The sequence below is a fragment of the Melopsittacus undulatus genome, chromosome 12 (assembly GCF_012275295.1).
Source record: "Melopsittacus undulatus isolate bMelUnd1 chromosome 12, bMelUnd1.mat.Z, whole genome shotgun sequence".
NCBI classification, from domain to species: domain Eukaryota; kingdom Metazoa; phylum Chordata; class Aves; order Psittaciformes; family Psittaculidae; genus Melopsittacus; species Melopsittacus undulatus.
The window spans coordinates 16,534,870-16,554,575 of record NC_047538.1 but is presented as its reverse complement, the minus strand read 5'-3'; the positions used below and the strand labels follow the sequence as shown (position 1 = coordinate 16,554,575).

At 43.0% G+C, this 19,706-nt stretch overlaps 1 protein-coding gene across 1 annotated transcript in view; it reads right to left on the bottom strand.

The window, feature by feature from the left end:
* GALNT9 (polypeptide N-acetylgalactosaminyltransferase 9) overlaps window positions 1–17,728 on the bottom strand; it is a 136,281-nt gene extending 118,553 nt beyond the window's left edge. Inside the window, exon 1 of the mRNA XM_034068422.1 lies at window positions 17,488–17,728. Coding sequence (XP_033924313.1) covers window positions 17,488–17,728 — 241 coding nt within the window. The remainder of the gene's footprint in view (window positions 1–17,487) is intronic.
* Window positions 17,729–19,706: the final 1,978 nt, after the last annotated feature.

Below are 19,706 nucleotides of genomic sequence, written 5' to 3'. Positions count from 1 at the left end.
CAAAAAGAAAAGCCTACTCCATACGCATCATTGTAAATGATACATATGTGATGCTGATTTTATTTTTCATTTTAATGATCAAAAATATCATTTGCAGAGGAAGATCAGTTTTGTTTTCTTTAAATAAATAGCAGATGTCAAGATTCTTCTAGAAGTTTCACAATCCCAAATGACTTGTGGCTTGTGCTGGTGAAAGACATAAAATGGATTTTTCTCTTCAGGGCATTGGAGGAAAGCCAGAAAACTCCTCTGGTGATGGCATAAATCTGGAGTTGGGAGAGGGGAAGCTGAAGCATTGGTGTAGCAGCCCGCTGATATTAAAAGGAGACAAAACCCAAGCGTCATCAGTTTGGTATCTGGCCCCTGGCAGTTGCCAATACCTGAGGCTTCAGAGGAAACAAAACATAGATCATGAAGCCCTTGGCCAATTAAACTCTTCACAGTCCCTGGAAGCAAAGTTCCCTTCTGAACCCCACAGGCAGATAACTAAAGCCCCAAAGCATACTATTAGATTACCCTCATTATCTTAACTCAGATAGGTGGAAACAGGGCTTAAAACTACCCAGCACCCTTTAAAATCCAGCCAGTATTGGATTCAGTGGCCTCCTGCAGCAATGAATGTGCTGGTGCTGTCACAGTGTCACTGACTCACATGAAATAGATCACCTGTATCAATACATTAGATTTTCTTTAATTTTTCCAGGGAAACAGATTGATCATTAAAACAATAACAGAGCCATTCTAGTGATAGGGAAAGGAGCTTCTCTTTAAAAAGCTCCAAAGTGCAAGAACTGAAACTCTGGGGCTGTTTAGTTTGATTCAGGAACAAGCTGCTTCAAATGAAACTAAAGGGTTTTCATAAGTGAGGAAAGGATCTTTTGAAAAACAAGGTGTTTGCTTGTGTGGATCAAAGGTAGGGAAGGGAAGCAGTGAACTGTTGCAGGAAAGGAATTCTGACCCAAGGGCTGAAGGATACAGCCCACAGCTGCAAAGATGCTGTTGGATGCAATGACATTTCCATGCTCCACCAGAGCTGACTACACATTTCCAACCACACAACAGAAACCTTTGGTTTCTGTTGCAGTTCTGGATGAAAAATCCCTACTGGCCTATTCTCAGACAAGCTCAACTACAGCAGTAAACCCCATAGGGTTAGGTTCCATATAGAAGAAATCAACTTTAAATATAAGGAATCTAAAACCACCACATCTATCTAACTTCAGGTCCTACACAGGCTTGTACTATTCTAGACTCTATTATGCTGATATTAAAGTCCAAACTAACTCAAGGCTGTATGGCATCCCTCATTGCCAACCCTGCCAAATTACTTCCTTTCAGCCCAGGTTTCAGTCAGGCACCCTTGGGACTCTGTTTTGTTGCAGAGGGATTGTGTCCAAGACTAAGCAAGACCCTCCTCTCCTGCTCAAGGGTGTTGTGTGAGCTCTCAACAAGGGGCAGAGAAGCTCATCTCCTACAGCATCATTTTGTAATCATGTACCACGTTATTTGCAGACGTTCATATGCCTCCCTGCTCATTTACCTAAACAGCCTGCTATTAAACTAACATAATCACACAGACAGCTTTCCCAATAACAAAGTTGCACACAACACTTGCTTTTGGAATGACTGGAAAGCTCACGGCTATTCAACCCATTTTACGCAGCAGAGGACAACAGTATTAAACCCAGATGTAGTAACTGCTGGAACTCACAATCACATCATGCTTCAAAGGAGGATGTCAGTTGTGGTTCAGCAAGCCCACCTCTGTAATGCAACAACAATAAAGAGACAACATAACACCTACAGACCTGCTGCCTATGTCCACTGTTCTCCCTTCCACGCTCCAAGAGTCACTGTCCAGAGCCTCTGTTGGCCGCAAGAGAATCAAATGATCTGAAAAGCCCCTAGTTTTGCCAGAGCAGTGCTGTTTCTCCACCTGCTGCTTCTCAATCTTATCACCAGGCGTTTCTCCTCAACAGATGGTAGAAGAGATCAGCTGCCATTGAGGACGTAAGATCTCAGATACTTCCATTGGATCATTTTAAGGGAACTGGTTAACTGGGAATCAGTTAACTTAGATATTGGTTTTGACAGGAGACAGAGAGTGCCTCGATTCCTCTGATCTCCTTTCAGTGTGATACTGTAGGCTCTTTAAACCTGGCATACTTTTCTTTTGCATCATTACACAGCAACATTGATGGCTGGATTCAAAATACATACACTAATTTCTGTCAGGTTGCCTATTTTACATCTGTAGATACATGTTGTTTTTCTTCAACTGTGTTTGTGTGCATCTTTTCCAGGCACATCTTTGACATCTCTCAGGAAGTTTGGCCTGGAAATTTGATTTGACATAGAACTTACATCTCTGCTTTTCCATTGCCTTCCTCCCTTGTCTTTGTCTTCATATCTCACATCACCATGCACTACAGCTGTGCCTTGCCTGTCAATGCCAGGCTGCAGTGCCTCCTTCCACCAACCTCTTATTATATGTATGATTTAATTTTCTACCAGCAAGACAAATCAGTTCAAAACCAAACAAAGAACACACTTTAAACAGCAAAAACACAGCCCAGAATCAAGCTCAGAATCAAAATGCTTACAAATCAACAATTTATGGCAATTTTGAAGCTATAACAGATAAAGAAAGTTACTATGCTGAGCCCTCCTAATTGGTGAGATAAATTGGCAGCCACATCTGTACCAGAATCTTGTTAGAAGATGGGCCACAATAAGGTCTGATTCTCTCCTGCTCACAGAGAAGTAGAAAGAGTACACAGTGCAGAGAATTGTACTTGAAATGCCTTGCTATTGTTTAAGGAAATGCTGAGCCTGGATTTAGTTTTGGCTCTTGAGAGAAAAGTATTTGCTCTAGAAAGAAAACCTATTTAGAAATGAAAGACACAACATTGCATGGATAGCTTATAAAATACAATTAATCAGGGACTTATCAGGGAAAAATAAAAAGAATTAGGTATCATATTCTCCGGAGAAAGTAAATCAAAGGATGAGCCAGTTTTGCAAAAGAAAGGAGGAATGAAGATAAATAGCAATTGTCAATAAATTTGAGAAAATAAAGACGTAATGTTAGGGGAAAAATATTGGCACAATGTTTTATTTAAAAGCGGTAATAAAAACATTGCTTGCTTTGATTTCTGCCTGTTCTGGTTTATTGTTGATATAAAGATAAATTGACTCAGACTTCCAGGAGCGGGAAAGCTACGATCCACTGTTACAGGCACTTTAAACCCCCGCACTGCTGTAATACCTGGTTCATTATTAACAAGATTGGCTTCATTGCATGTTGGTATTTTTACGAATTGACTGTGACCTATGGGTAGTTTCAGCCCTGACAAACCCACTGCAAGACACAGGGGCACTGTCTGACAATGGCAGGGTGCATTTGGTAACAACACGCTACTTTGATCCACCTATACAGCCTCTTTAAAGCTATCACATACAGCACATCACACACAAAGACAATGGCCAGGTTTTTGATTGTGGATCAGACTTCTCCAATTTACCTTCCTAATACCACTGACTACAACAGCACTTAGCTGGTTTCCACCAAGGCAATGTAAAAAGAAATTAGAGTTTTTTCAGAGACCCGTTTGTTTTTCAAGCATTCCTTTACTTTATGCAGAAATTAAATAAGAGTGAATGCTTCTGTCCCCTGATGCACCTCAGGTTTGTATTTATGACTACATTATGAGATGCTAAACTACAGAGCAGAGAGAAATGAAGACAGTGATAGAAGGTGTCTTTATACGGGAGAAGAAGATCCTTCAGTGAAGAGACAGGCACAAATCAGAATCTGAATTTCAGAAAGCTGAGGTCTGAGTTTACAGCTTGGATTCATCACTCCTCAAGGACATAAAGCAGACGTGCAATCCAGTCACGCTTAAGCTTCAGGTCAGACCTACATTTCCTATAATCAGATACAGCTTTCCAGCACCAAATGGTCCCAGAGGAAGCCCACTGTGCCATGAGAGGTATCCAACGGGATGAGCAGCAGGACATGCTCCATGCTGCCTAGCAAAGAGCAGGATCATTTCTCTGCTCCTCACCTAATTTAATTACGCAGTTGCTACTGAAAGGCAATGAGACAAGCTAGCAGGACCTAAGTCTGCCATTTTCAGGAGCTGAAATAAAGGAAGCTCTCCTGCAGTATTGTGGTAGTGTCAGGGAAAACTCATGCTGCTACAGTTATTAATTGAAGTAGAAAAGCAGAGAAAAGATGCTTGTGTCAACATATTGGCAATTAATGAAGCAAACAGAGGACTCCAATGTGAAGATCTGATCTGGTTCCTTTAAAAGCCAAAAACTTTATTTTTATGTTTGTATTTAAATGAGTAAAAATTCCATTTGTCACCAATTTGTGTTTTAGGCTGGTTTGCTGAGAAAAGAACTTGTGAGATCATGCTGCCCGCATTTGTCTATCAGTTTGCTTCCCTCTCTCATACCCTCCCCTCACCTCTGCTCCTTAGACTTTGAGGACTGTGTCTAATTTCAGCCAAGGTTTGGCAGACACTCAGAGGTTTCCCAAAATTACATTTCTGCCAATGCCATAGAAATCAAGATCTGGGAAGAAAGTGGCATTAAAATATTCCTACTGAGCAAAGAGGCTCAATGAAAGATCAAAGACAGGAGAGCTGCTGGGGCTATCAGACTACCCAAGAATTCACCTTTAGGATACCAACCCACAAGAAAGTCAGCTTTTTTGCTTTTGCTGCTCAAGGAACTAAACACTTCTTTTTAGGGTTAATTGTGGTAATTACTGGATGTCTATGTCTGTTGGATAGCTGGCTGTTATTTATACCACTGATTAACAATATCATAAGGTAAGATGCTGCACAGGCAAGTCTGGACTTGGATCAGTTAAACAGAGGACACAGATAAGGGAAGGAGATGAAAAGAGCAGAGGGATGAGCTGGCACAAGTGAAGAGCAAAGGAAAGGCACACCTGGAAATGAAGCCCAGGTCTCCTAAGCCCAGGACTTGTATTTAAACAGGTTTAAATATATTCTCTAAACCTGGCACTTAGGCTGCTCCTTTTGCCCCCAGTTCCTGTGAGCTTACACACTGATTCTTGTCAGATCTTAGTGGCAATGATGGGGACAGCTTAAGTGATAAAGCAACATGCTTTTTGGTCACAGATTAGGGTATTCCTAATGAAATAATGAGGTATATCTGCAACCCCATTTAAAACTACTTTACCCATAAAGATACCATGTTAAACAAAATTCACATGGAAATGTCTGATTCACTAAATTAGCACTTCTTCTCTTCTGAAGGGAGACAGTGAGGTGACGCGCCACAGCAGCAGGACACACCACTCCATGCGACCTGCCTGCTTCCCCTGGCCTTCATGGAAAACTTAATCCTTCTGATGGGTAATACCAGGGGTGCTTTTCCCTCCCTACCTTAGAAAGGAACAGAAATTGAAGCATGATCCCAAATCCAACCGGCATCAGCAGCACAGTATCAAACAAAACCTTTTTGTTTGGGTTTTTATTTTTAACAGGGAATCTGTCAGTTGAGTATCTGTCAAAACACTTTCAAAAATAGTCAACCTCTAGTTTCACAACCGTATGCTGAGACACTCGTATCTAGCACAGAGAAGCCACAGGCATACACCCATATCAAATATCCCCCATCAAACAGATTAGAGGCATGTTCTTTCATTTCAGGGACAAAGCCAAAAGATCATATGATGACTTCCTCTAAAGTAAATTCATATCCAGCTCAGTTTTCTGACAGCATGGTGTACATAGCATATCTCAGCCTACCGTTCCACAGAGCATCGCCTAGTCAAGCCTAATTGGTGATAATCTTGCACTAGGCTAGTCTGTCCTTTGGGCCTGATTCTGATCTTGCTACTACAGTGTAAGCAGGCTGTGTAAAAGACAGCTTTCATCACTTGGAATTCTGGTCCAGAACAATTATCAACCATCTACATTAACATGAACTGTCAAACTAAATGTGTTACTGACTTTACCAGAATAACCTGTTGCACATTATGCTGCAATGGGAAACTCCACCTCTCCTTAGGGCTAGAGCACTCCTAGCATGGCTCATGCACAGACCCTGATCCCCTTCACTAATCCCATGTTTACTTCATTGACTAGAAGCAACTTTAGTATGAAAAATTCTACAAAGTATTTCACTGTCTCATTCTTCCACAACCGCAACTGTGTCTCTAAGACAGCAGTTATTTGTGCTCCAGCTTCTTGTCAGTATGATTAAAGGCTGAAAGATGCCTGAACAAGTAGTCTTGTACCATATGCAAAAATCCCTCTGCAATGATCAATGCCTTCTCCAAGGGCTGCACCACTTAGTCTGTGTCCATTGGCATGCTGGGCTGCACCATCCCAGCTTCAAAGTTAGGACATGCCTTTGTTCTCTCATGAATATTTCTCCTCATTCCCACATATCTTCTGTTCACACTAATCACTGGGCAAGGGAGACTTGGGAATCTCACTCTGTGAGCTTTTTAATGTCTGACAGAAAGAGGGAGGCAAAGAACCCAGTTATTAGGCAGACTGGGTTCAGAATGAATCCCAGATGGTCTCAATTCCCTGACCTCATCTAAGAGGGCTTCCTGCAGCCTGGCTTAAAGTTTTGTAGGCCTGACACAGGAACATGACTCTGAGTATGGGAACCACACCAGGCTGCCACTGCCAGAAACCCAAAGGTTTTACATACAACCCCACAGGACACAAGCATCATAAAGGACAGTTCCATTACAAAATAAACTTTCTATTGAATGAAAATGAATTGAGCCAAATGGATCTATTTCAGGAGGAGGATCAGGCTGGCACAGGTCTAAAATCAATTATTGGGTTTGTGTATTCCAAGAGTAGCTGGGAGCAGAAAGTTTGTGCTGATGTTGACATGTTGAGGTCTACACCTAAAGGAGTACTCCAGGAAGGATACATTGAATGAGTTTGCTTAATGGTAAAATTGAAAAAAGATGGGAAATTTGCAATTAAAACCTACAAATCTACCTACAAACAAAAGACATTCTTTAAGTGTAAAGAGAGCTGCAGCTTCCAGCACATGCAGACCATTGAAAAGTGGGAGAAAAGACTGGTTACCAGGAAGAAATAAAGAGCCAGGTTCCAGTGAAGGACTTGGCTGCCTCCATCCCTGTGAGGGTGCTGGAAGACAAAAGCCTAAATCTGCAGACCAGATTCTGGGGATTCTCCATATGACACAAATTATGTAACAGAGCTACCAAAAAAAGTGGTTTCCAAACCCAAGCTTAACAGAGGCTAACACCTAAACCACACGTTTTTCTAAGTCAAACTCCCTCATTGTTCTGTTTAAGTTGTAAACATCAACTATTTCAGCAGTGAGGCAGCTCAGCATTAGTTTAATAACCTGATCAGCTCACTCTTGCCTCGTACTCCACTCCCATCTGTTACAGAGCCACATGCAATCTATCATGTTTTAGGATTAACAGCTCTGTGCAGCAACATCTGGTTTTCCTATTAGAGATGTGAAAAGCACCTAAGCCCTGCTCAGCACCCCCTGGTCCAGTGCTTGGATGCACTGGACAGACAGGGCCATGGATGCCTCCTTGGCCAGCTGACACCAGAACAGGAGGGAGCAGCATCTTCCATCAGCAGTTTGTGCTGGTGGCACCAATGGGATTGAGTTCTGCAGACACGAGATTCCACAGCTATCAGTAGCCTCATTTTACACATGGCTGGATGACTGTAAATGTGCCTTACAAGGAACCTATACAGCGACTGCAAATTTTAATCCTGAGGAAGGCTAACCTTTGGGTTATACAACACTATTTCAATTGGGGATATTTTTAGTCTTATCACTGCCTCCAGTTCAGTATGCACAGGAAAGAAAAGCACCAATCTTTTCTACCACACAAGGCTTGCTTCAAAATGAGTTAATGTAACAAAAAATGCATTTTTATTTACAAAAGCTTCACATCCTAAAGGCATATGAAAGCTGTAGAAAAAACTCAATTTCTACAAGGCCAGTAAGGTCCCATTGCCAAAGAAAATACAAAACCAGCCTAAAGAATCCAAATGAAAAACAACCAATTAACCCTAGCACCCCACCAAAAATGCAAGAGACAAAATGAGAAGGAAACCTCTCTAGAATTGCAGGAGAAATGAGCTCCTGTGCAACAAAATCCCTTTTGCTCTGTGAATGATACAGCAGTACCTTGGCTAGGATGCTAGTCTGTGGGAAACAGAAACTGGAGACTTGGTGTGACCTTGCTCATGTTCCAGTTTTTGATGCATTCAATGGTTGTCTCATGTCAGAAGTATCTTCACTTGGCCAAATTTGCTACTGGAGTTACTGAGCTGATAACTATGCTCTGTGCTGATGCTTCTGGATCAATAGCATGGATGAATTTACACAACTGACTTCAACAGGAATAAGAACACGGGTGATCTGAGGAGAAGTTGGATCATTACTGCAAGCATAAAAACCTACTTGAGCAAGTTTCCCATCCAACCAGCAATATCTGTCACTGTCCACGCAATGCCTGCTGACAGCAGAGCAGGGGTTGGCAGGACCAGAGGTTTGCTTAGAAAGCAAGTGCTGGACTTAGATTTCTGGCTTTGATTCCCAACTAAACATGGCTGCTGACTGTATCACAGATATGATTTTTAACAGCTCTCCCAAGGAACAAAAACTAGTCACACACTGGTAACCCAACAGAGACTAGCTCTGTGCTTCACGAGCCTATGAAGTCTATGACAGAGGGTACGCCTCACAGGTACCTCTGCATAGTCTAACATAGCACTGTGTGAACCTCAGTACTAGTGTATTTTAAGGACTTCACAAAGTGAGACACCTGGCAGGATCCATTTTCTCCCCCAATCAGTTTATCAGACATTAAAGCCTGGTTGGGAGACTTTTTACGCTGCTTGTACCAAGCAGTGATTCAAATGCAGCTCTAGCAAACCTGGTTTGAGTCATGCCTTACAAAGCATGAGAGACCCTTACACTAGAGAGTACATATTCTCATGAGTGCTCCAGTAAAGGCAACTAGACTGCCTGTGTAAGTAGCTCTGAAATGTAAGTAAAAAGTAGATAACTGAGTTCCACAGCTGCCTTTTTCCTACATAGACTGAGATTTTCTCCTCTCCCTCCTGCCACAGCTAATTGCCTAAAGACTGGAAAGCAGTGGTTTGTATAGCTAAGGAATTGCCCCCTTGAGAGAAGTCCAGTGACACACAGGTAGCAAAGGCCTTTATATCAGCAGCTTCTTCCACAGATGTCTTGGCCTTGCAGAGGGGAAGGAGGCATCAAGGATCTGTTGAGGCTTTTGCCAGTGCTATACCATGTTGCAGTGGCTATTGCACCCAAGGGAGACACCAACATTACAGCAGCCTCTTAGGCATCTGCTGTAACGTTTAGCCCAGGAGATTAAGATTGCAGCAAACACATTGAAGAATCCCAAAGGCTCAGTGTGCTCCTTTGTATTTTCCTCCACTGATTGAGGTTATTTAGATGCAATTTCCAAATGATGCTGTGAAACAAGAAACTCTCTCCCGTAGTATACAGGCATCAAATACCTCTGCCTGCCAGAACCATTTTTAAGTAACAGTGCTCAGAGAAGCTCTTTCAGAAACCTTTTCCTTGGTTTAGTTTTCCTAATCACTGCCCATTCTGCCAGGATGACATGCAAATTAGAGCTAAGGTATTAACAGTATAAATCAGACTGTGGTGGCAAGTGAAAGGGCTTCTACAGAACAGTGCCATAGGAGGTGGTGGAAGGCTCAAAATATTCAGAAATCTACATTCTTACCTTTTCTAACCGTGTTTTGCTCATTTACTTTGATATCTCTTCAGCCCCTGAGAAAACTATGCATCCACATGCTCATGATGACAAAGCAGAAATCAGTCTATTGTCTACCCTGCAGCTGCCCTCAGTCTCTCCTCCAAAGCCAGTAATCAAGGACATACTTGGAAAACGGCTGCCTTTTGCAATTTGTCAGAGATTCCCAGAACTGTCCCCTTTCTACTGCACTGTTTCACAAGGGACTCCCCTCACTGAGCACACAAACCAAGCCAGGATCCAAGGCTCATCCTTGACTTGAGAACAGATCATTTGGAACAAGTCACCTAAGTAAAATAAACAGGCAGGCAGCCACATGTGCTTCACAAGACAGCTTTGCAGGCTGGGCAGAACGCACACAGAGTCATGTAGCCTGATGGCAAATAGCAAGTGGGTTTGCCTTATCCTGAGGACATCCATTCCTTTCTCTTACTACTAGACCAACAAACTTGTCTATAGATAATAAAGTGAGCCCCCTCAAAACACATTTCAGCAAGAGCCTATGATTGTGTGACATAAAGGGCACAATCAAACATACACAATTACTCAGAAATGAAATGGCCTGACAAATGCAGCAAGAGGAGCAGGAAACTGGTGAGAGCCCTCCTCTGGATGTTCCACTGGATTGCTGCACTGTCCTTCTGCACACAGCAATGAATCCAAGCTAGCTAAATGAGATGAAATAAAAACATAGTGCAAAGAACCACAGAAGCACAAGCCCACTTCCCTCACCTTGGAGGAGAATGGCATTGGGATAAGAAAGCAGAACTCAGCTCCAAAATACCAATTCCGCGGACATCTACAGACTTGCAAATACAAACAGAGCCCACTCCATTTATCTACACCAGGTCATAGGTGAAGGCAGCTGGTGAAGCTCAATTTGAAGAAAGGACCACTTTGCCACATGTAGTAATCCCATCCTCAATTCTGTTTTAGAGGAACTCTTGTTGATGCAAATTAAGTCCCTTTCCTACTGCTTCAAAGTTCAAAAAACTAAGGCAAGAAAAGTCATACAGATTATTCATGCCACTCTTGTACACTGCTAGTGTGGATATGTGGGCAAAGAAAGAGGACAGCAGAGAAACCAGAGGTAAGCTGACACTGAAAAGATGAAGCCTGCCAAGCTCTGAAGCCATCCTCTCTGGGTGAAATTCCACACTCTTCAGTGTACCAGAGAGTCTGCAAATAAGAACTGGGAAGCTTAGCAGATTAAACTGAGATACAAATTACAGAACCAAGACTGCCACCTTCATTCCCAGCAGTACTACCATGCACTTAAACTCAAGTAACCCCAGCTAAATGAGGGGACCCAAGACCAAGTTTCATCATGCTGCTCCCTGATTTCTTTCTTCTGTTCTGTAAGTCAAGAATAGCTTTATTCAGGAGTATGGCCTTGCTATAGGTGATTTTTATGTACTAGAGGACTTGAGTAACCAGAAAGCATCCGTTGCACTGTAGCTCTCTCCAAAACTGCCTGTGAAACCTGGATAATCCACAGCACCCGAAAAGACAAAAACTATAGGGTAGAAAGACAATTTTTAATCTGCTTGCATCTGCCTTGCTGTCCTTGAAATGGGTTTTGCCTCCACCTACGAGGCTTTCAGATATTCACAGCCATTTCCACAGCATCATAGCTATGGCTTTTCAGAAAAGAGTCACATACACAAGTCATCCACATTCAATTAGCACTTGGCTGCTTTAGCTCTGTGCTCTCAGGAGAAGATAACTTTGGGTCAGTGGGAGGATCTCTCTCTGTTTCATTCTCAGAAGATAAACTTCTCTTATTTCAGAGGACAGTTTTGATCAATAGGACTACAACAAGGCTGGAAGCTGTTCTGCTGTCACTGGCTTTCTTCCTTCCTTCCTGTTATCCAAAACATCACAGGCTCTTTTTTCTTTGTCTTTGTCATTTGTTTTTTTTTTGCCCCTTTCAGTTTTGGTAGTTTAAACTAAGTGATGGAAATGACTACCAGTGAAACCCCACAACTAATAACAATAATAAATAAGTATGCCAAGTACACTGAGAAAGACCGAACACCCATTAGGAAGGTTACAGAAAGGCATTAAGAATAGGGAGATTTGTTAAACATGACTCATTTCTTTTCCTTTCTTTCATAAATCTTATTATTTCCTTGGAGAACAGCCATACACGCAGTGGCTGGAACTGCATTCTTAAACGATGCTTCTGTTTTAACTGCTACATGCCTTTACCTACTAAAAACCTCAAACACACAACACACAAAACCAGCCCTCACACCTCCTGCTATCAAGGGTATTAGGTTAAAGCCAGGTTTCTACATTCTTTAAACCTATGTGGTGGTTATAGATGTGCAAGAACTCCACTGGTGCTCTTCACTAGAAAGATGACAGGCCCATATTTGCTTTTCCAACTCCAGCTACATCTATAAATAAATGGAAAGACACTGAACTGCAATACCTCCTAAAAGGCAAAGAACGCAACATCAGTCAACGATTTTCTTTCCACCTCTGTAAACATTGCTTTTAATCCTATATAGTACAAAATGATTCAAGTTCTACACAAATAAACGAGTCAATGATAAAATTACCACAATTTTTCTGTCAAAATAAGCTTTCTTCTCAGCTACAAACACAAAAAAGCAGAAACATTACATGAAAAAAAACCCAGTTACCAGTATATGAAACATAGAGTACAGGGAGAGACTTTAAAATCACTGATGTGCTGCTGGAATGAAGATGTATTTTTTCTATTTGCCAATACTTTGAAGAGTTGAATGCAGTTTTGCGTGTTTCACAAAAGCGATTTATCCTCTTCTTTCTAACAAACCTCCAGACCTTTTCTCCTTAAAGTGCCTGAATAGAGTAATCCTATTTCAAATATTACCTTATATTTGTATAGGGGCTATTCAAATATTGACCCATGATGTTTTCTTCCCTTATTTTGGGGGAATAAAATCTTGGCCTTCCTGACAGCACTGATGATGAGTTTCCTCAGCTCCTTAAATCAAGTCTAACATAGCCAGTGTGCAGTGGAAATTGGTGTTTTGGACTTGACCATCACTTTGCAGTACCTCCAGGTCAGGCCTGTGACAATGATTGCTTAACTAAGCTTGAGTAACTGACCCAGAACAATCAAAAATACTTGTATACTGTGTGGTAAACAGAGGAACTGGTGAGGCACCAGAACAGGTTGCTCAAGTTGTGAATGTTCCATCCCTGGCAGCATTTGAGGCCAGGTTGGACAGAGCCTTAGGGAACATGGGCTGATGTGAGACATCCCTGCCCATGGCAGGGGTTTGGAACTGGATGATCTGAATGTGCTTTCCAACCCTAACTATTCTATTACAAGTAAAGCACATGATTGAGAACAGTCCCCCCACATGTTAAGGAGATAATTGTGTTAGAATCAGACCATTAACAAATTAAACAGAAGTAGTTCTAACATGAGAGTCTGTGCATGAGACAATGCAGTTTCATTGATGCAAGGCTGGCAGTCACACTGACTCTTCCCCCATGCACATGTGGTTTACCTCCCTTCTGTGCTAAGGAATTACTCTTCAACTGGAAGCTGCCAGCGGTAAAAGCATCTTTTTTGACAAACCTGATGTGGACGTTTGCAGGATGTGTTTGCATCCTGTTCCCAACCCTTACTTTTGATATGGAAATTTGGAACTATTCTCAACTGGTCCCAAGCCTATGGAGAATAAACTGGCCTTAGAAAATACTACTGTACCTTTTAAGTATGCAGATTGCCAGGCTGAATTTTAAATGCAATCACTTTGCTTCCAGTACACTCTAAAAATCAGGAGTCACCATCCGCACGAATCAGTCCTGTGCACCTAGGACCTGTTATTTCCAGCATTTTAAGCCAGTGTGCTGCAATTATGTGAATTGTCCAGCTTTTCCCCGACCTTCCTCCATAAAACGTGTATGCAATACAAAACCCATTTATCATACTGGAAATTGCTATTGTATTTAATCTTCCCAAAGAGAGCAAAATCAAATTATGATGTGTAAAGAACGATAATCTGCCAAATTCAATGAAATATTCCAAACTTATCCCTCCACGTCTGCAACAGAGCAGGTCAAAGAGGTCTAATGTAGAAGACATGGAGAGGAAGACATGACGTGAGCATACATAATGAGAAGATGAAAATTGAGGAGATGAAAATTCTCTTAATCTTTGCAGATTGAATGAAATCTAATTACATGCTGTATTGATTGTTGTGTATTACTGGAAAGAGACAGTGAAAAGGGAAAAAGGCAATTACAGTGGAATTGTAGTCTGACCCTTCAATTGCTTTTGGCATGAAAGGTTATGCTCTACTTGGGGCATCAAAAATTCTTTATTCTCGATGATAAATCATTAGCAACACATTCTGATGCAAAATTGATTAGGGGAAAAATAACGGTCAATTAAAATTATTTGTTCCCCTTTACAAGAAAAACAGAGGCAAAGGAAGAAAATTCCAGGGTGTTACCATTATGCCATTTCATGAATTGCCACTAGGTCTGTCTGGCATTAGTTCTGTGCTGACTGACAAGAAATCATACTCATCAATAGAAATGCCACAGTAAGAAGGAAAAAACTAGTGAGATTGATGAACTAGATCCAAAATAACTCAGTTTTTCAACTGTTAAACTCTAAGTCAAATATTAAGAGATAATAGAAGGTTTCACCAAGGAAATTCCCCTGACATGTTTCATTGCTTTCCCTTCCCTTTGCATGCTCCATTCTTTTACTTACACCCCAACCCACAGCAGCTGAGCGAACAAAAAGCTTTTAGAAACATTATTTTTCTAAGTTGATAGAAAACCAAAGCACGAGCCAACTGAAAACTATTGTTTGGGTGTATGTCTGCACTGCTCTGCAGGGAATCATGGCAGTTCTCATTCATTCTATTCCAAAAAGTTCTTGTTCTGCCAAAGATAATTGCGAGGACCAACTTCCTACTTTCATGTGTGGTCCTCTGCGTCTTGCTCGCATCTCCACAGGCATCATGTGCACAGTTTTTATTCAGCCTGAGAAGTTAATGAGTTCTCTAGTGATCAGGTTTGGGTTGCCCCTTGATGCACTTGTATCATTACTGCTTGTGTTTCACTTTTCCTGGCAGGAAGTACACTTTCAAAGATGATTTCATGCAAACAAATAAGTGTAATGGAAACAAAATTCTGAATAGCTGCAGGGCTGATCTCTCACAGAAAAGTCTTTCTATTGCCCTGAATCTTCAACAGAGTCCCTAGGAAATCCCGTTAAGGTCTTACCAGTTTAGAACTAATCCAAATAGAAGAGAAAAATGGAATAAAAGAACACAAAGACTTTATTACCAAAAATATAAGATACTTAAATAGGTGGTTCTAAATTCGCTGATCCCAAAATAGAAAAAAGCAAGAGGAGGAAACTGAAATCCTGATCTGGACAGACCTACTGTAACCACAGCACTGAGCTGAAGTCAAACTTGCAGGAGTTCTGGTTATGCAAGGAATCCATATTCCTTATGAGTTAAATCTATCCATGTCTGTCTGTCCATATAAAAGTGACTTTGACGTGCTTCATGAAAAGGTAATATCCAAGAAAGCCTCAGAAGGCTCTCCAACCTTGTGGTAAAACAGTATCCAGGATGTCTGAGAAACCTTGCTCAACATGCAGATGATGCTGCACAGCTCCAGAGCAGACAGAGTGTTTCAGTAATACCAGTCTTTCTGTGAGACACGGCAGAGCATCGTCACAGAAAGGCTCCCTGGAATCTCAATGCTGCCAGAGCAGCAGTATGCCCATTAATGGCATAAGTAATGAGTCATGATACTAGAAACAGAATACCAGTGAGCTAAACCCAAACACAGATGCCTGATCCTGATTTCACGTTACAATGATGCAACTCTGATCATTTCAGTGGAGCACTTCCGAAGTTTTTTTTTGACTTCTCGATTTTATTACCACAAGATGAAGATGGAAAATAAAGACAGTGACAAGTATCATTTCACAGTGATCAAATAATTCATCTGTGTGAATGTACCACTGTGAAATAAAAAGCCCCAACTGTGTCAGGGAGAAATTGAGGGGAAATGAACAGCTCAGCTTGAAAAACTCTATTTTCCTATGTAAGAACTTTCAAGAAGAAACTGCTGCAGTTTTATTATGACCCGAAGCAGCAACATAACATTTAAGTTCAAGAAATTTGACTAGGCAGCTCTGTATCCAACAAACTAAAGGAAAAGGAACAAAAGTCCCCAAAATAAAGGCATACTTTATACAGAGACATTCCTGTTCACTGTGAAGCCACAATCCTTACATGCAACGGGCTCCTGCTGATCCTCTGGGGGATGCTGAGATGAGCCTTGAGTAAATCCTACCCAAGCCTCACCTATGAACACCACCAAGAACCAATCAATTCATAGCTGAGCTACGATGAATATAGCTCGGGAACTGATCTAATTTAGCTTGGGAACTCCATGACTTTGTGGAATTTAGGAGGAGGATTTCCCTCTTAAATCCTTCAAAACTGCTCCAAAACATGGTTAGGAAACACAGCTGTTGACACTTTCCCTCTAATTCATGACTGTATTTTTGTGACTGACACCCACACTCCACATTCCCCTTCTCTCTTTCCTGATTATACAGAGGAGCGCGGAAGGGGATGCCTGTTCTGTAACACTCGCTGGCAGACTGAGTATTACCATAACAGTCAAACCTACTTAGATTTATACATTCATTCGGAAAGTAGTAATAGGAAATATACTTTATCCTAACCCTCCCATTTGTCTGCATTTTGAGACTACAGTAGCCTTTGTTAAATCAATGTTACGAGTAAGATTTTCCCAAGCAGCCTACAAGCCCATTTGGTATACTGAAACATATTTGCACTGCAAGTTTTATTTGGTGCTAGACACTAAATGTTACGTTTACATCATAATTTCATGTAAAAGTTCACTCCCTCATCCTCTCCTTGTCCAATGCACTGATGTATTTAATCACGTACTTATTTTTTGATGTTCTACCCTTAGACCTTTACAAATCTATGCAAATACAAATGCACTTGTTTGAAAGAATTAGTTTCTATATGAAAGGTTAGTCGTCCTACAGCAACTTTTATGGCTTAGCCTATTCCAGCTGCAATGGAAGGTTCTTTGCTTACCTACCAAGATTCTTCAAGGCTGGTGAATTAGAACAGCATGTCATAATAAAAAGAAGTGGTGGATGCTTCCCCCTCCTCACCAAAGATAATATCAAATTCAAATAGCAGTCATTAAGGAAACATATGTGTGCTATGTTTAAACAGACCATTAAAAGTACACAGCATAAGAACTCAGCAGAACGTTTTTAAAGTAGTTCTGAGACCAAGTAAATGACTTCCAGCTATAACCTAACAGTGCACTCGCTACACAAACACCACACAGAGTTAACATATCCACGCAAACTGTAAAACTGGTACAGCTGGTAGGAACTTCCACTACCCCTTAAACCTGTGAACCCTGCAGCCTCCGTAACTTTGTACCTACTGAGGTAGTCCTGACTTTGGACTGAGAAACCCTGCAGCCACTTCATTTTCAGCCCTTCAGCAGTGGGGTTAGTGTGCATGATGCCCGGGCTTCCCTCCTCACTTCGGGAGCACTTCCCCAGTCTGCATCAACCTCGCAGGACACAGCGCACCCTGAGGCTGGTGCTGCATCCCCCTCCCAGCCCTCCGTACCATTTAGCTGGTTGTAGACCACTTCCTCCAGGTGGTCCAGGCGCTGCAGGATGGACTCCCTGTCGGCCAGGCTGCCCACCTTGGCCCCGCGGCTCCTGGCCCGGCGGTCGGCGCTCCGGACGATCTGCACCAGCTCCTGGGAGCGGTCCTGGATCCTGCAGTACACGGAGAACAGGATGATGCCCACGAACACCAGGATGTTCACCGTCAACAAAGTTTTGATCTTCCGTGCCACCGCCATGGGAGCCGCGGGCGCGGGAGCGGGGGGCACATCAAGGCGCGGCGGACGGCGGCCCCGCGGGCGCGGAGGGGCGCGGAGCGGAGCTGTCCTTCAGCACCGCCGCTCCGCTCCCCGCCCGGCGCCCGCCTCCGCCCCGCGGGCCCCGCTCCGCGGCATGGAGCGGGGGGGGGAGCGATGCTGCCTCCGAGCCGCCGCCGCTCCTCCGCCGGCCGCTGCCGCTCGCCCGCCCTCGCTCGCAGAGCGCCGGTGCGCAGTGACGTGCTCCGGGGGATCTCATCTACATGCACACGGTGGAGCCGCCGTGCCGAGCGCCCCGCCCCGCATCCCGGCCTGCGGAGCCCTGCCGCTCCCCGCTGCTGGCAGCACGACGGGGCGGGGAAGGAGACAGGCGGGCCCCGTGTTGGTCTCCCACGGAAGACACCCATGGACATTTTCTATTCGTTGCCCACCCAGAGTCCTCGTCCTGCCCAGGTGTCACCAGGCTCAGCTCCTGACCACGCACAGGATGAAGGCTGTCCTTGTCCATGGGGTGCCCCGAAGGGGGGATGATGCCCCACCTGCCTCACTACTGGAAACAACCTGGAACAAGTTCACGTGCTTCCACCATTTACAACACTGGCTAGCGGTCCTACTGCAAGTGACATGGCTGGGACCATGAGAAAGAGAAATTCTGGCCAAGCATACACATAATCATAGAACCACAGAATCTTCTGAGTTGGAAGGGACCTTTGAAGGGCACCTAGTCCAACCATCTTGCAATGAGCAGTGAAATCTTCAACTAGATCAAGTTGCTCAGAGCCCCATCCAACCTGACCTTGAATGCTCCTAGGGATAGGATATCTACCACCTCTCCGGCAAGTTGTGGCAGTGTTTTACCACCTTCAGCATAAAAAATGTCTTCCTTACATCTAGTCTAAATCTCCCCTCTTCAGTTTAAAACCATTATCCCATGTCCTGTTGCAACAGGCACTACAAAAAAAGTTTATCCCCACCTTTCTTGTCAGCCCCTTTAGGCACCGGGAGCTGCTCTAAGGTCTCCCTAGAGCCTTCTCCAGGCTGAACAACCCCAACTTTCTCAGCCTGTCTCCAGAGCAAAGGTGCTCAATCCCTCTGATCATCTCCATGGCCATCCTCTGCACTCACTCCAACAGGTCCATGTCTTCCCCATCATGGAATTATACACAGGTGGGGAAAAGCAGCCTAGGCCCTTACTCTGACACACACATCAGCAACTGCTGAAGAATGACCAGGATCTCTACGCTTGATACCTATGCCCATTAAATAAGCCCTTTCATAGAGTAGCTTCTCCACTCATGTTCATAGTGATCTTTCTATATCATCTCACTCAGAGGGTTGCACACCACAATATAAGCCTGGTTGCTGGATTGTTTTTCCCCTTTCGTCCTTCCTTCTTGATTTTAGGATCTCCCAAGCTCAAAATGCAGCAAAAGTTACAACCTCACTGAATTCACTGTAACTTGGCAAGACCTGCTCAGGGTAACTCTCCACTGTTGTCCTACTTCTCACCCTCCTGTTCACCTTCTGCAAGGCCCTTGAGCTTGTCTGAGAGGATGTGCTGCTGTGTTAGAGGAATTCTTCCCTTGTCTTTTGGGGATCACTAATGAAACCTGTGTTGAGGGATCAGCAATGCAGAGCAAGTCTAGACTGGAGTTTCACCATAATTTAATTTATATCTGCCAAAAGATGCCACAGATTTCTGCAGCATTACCTCTTACAAACAGGTATATCTATAGGAATGCATACAGGATTTGGTTACTTCATACAGTATTGTTCTATTCCTAAACATAAATACTGTCTAGATGCAGTGCCAGCTGTTCTTTTGCTGAGGCAATAGTAAAACTCTCAGTCAGTTCAGCAGAAGCAGCTCAGAACCTGCAATTTCCCAGTGTTTTGATTATTTTAGTAGTATTCTTATTGCAAGTCTGTCACAGCATTACTTTTCCTAGAAAACACCATT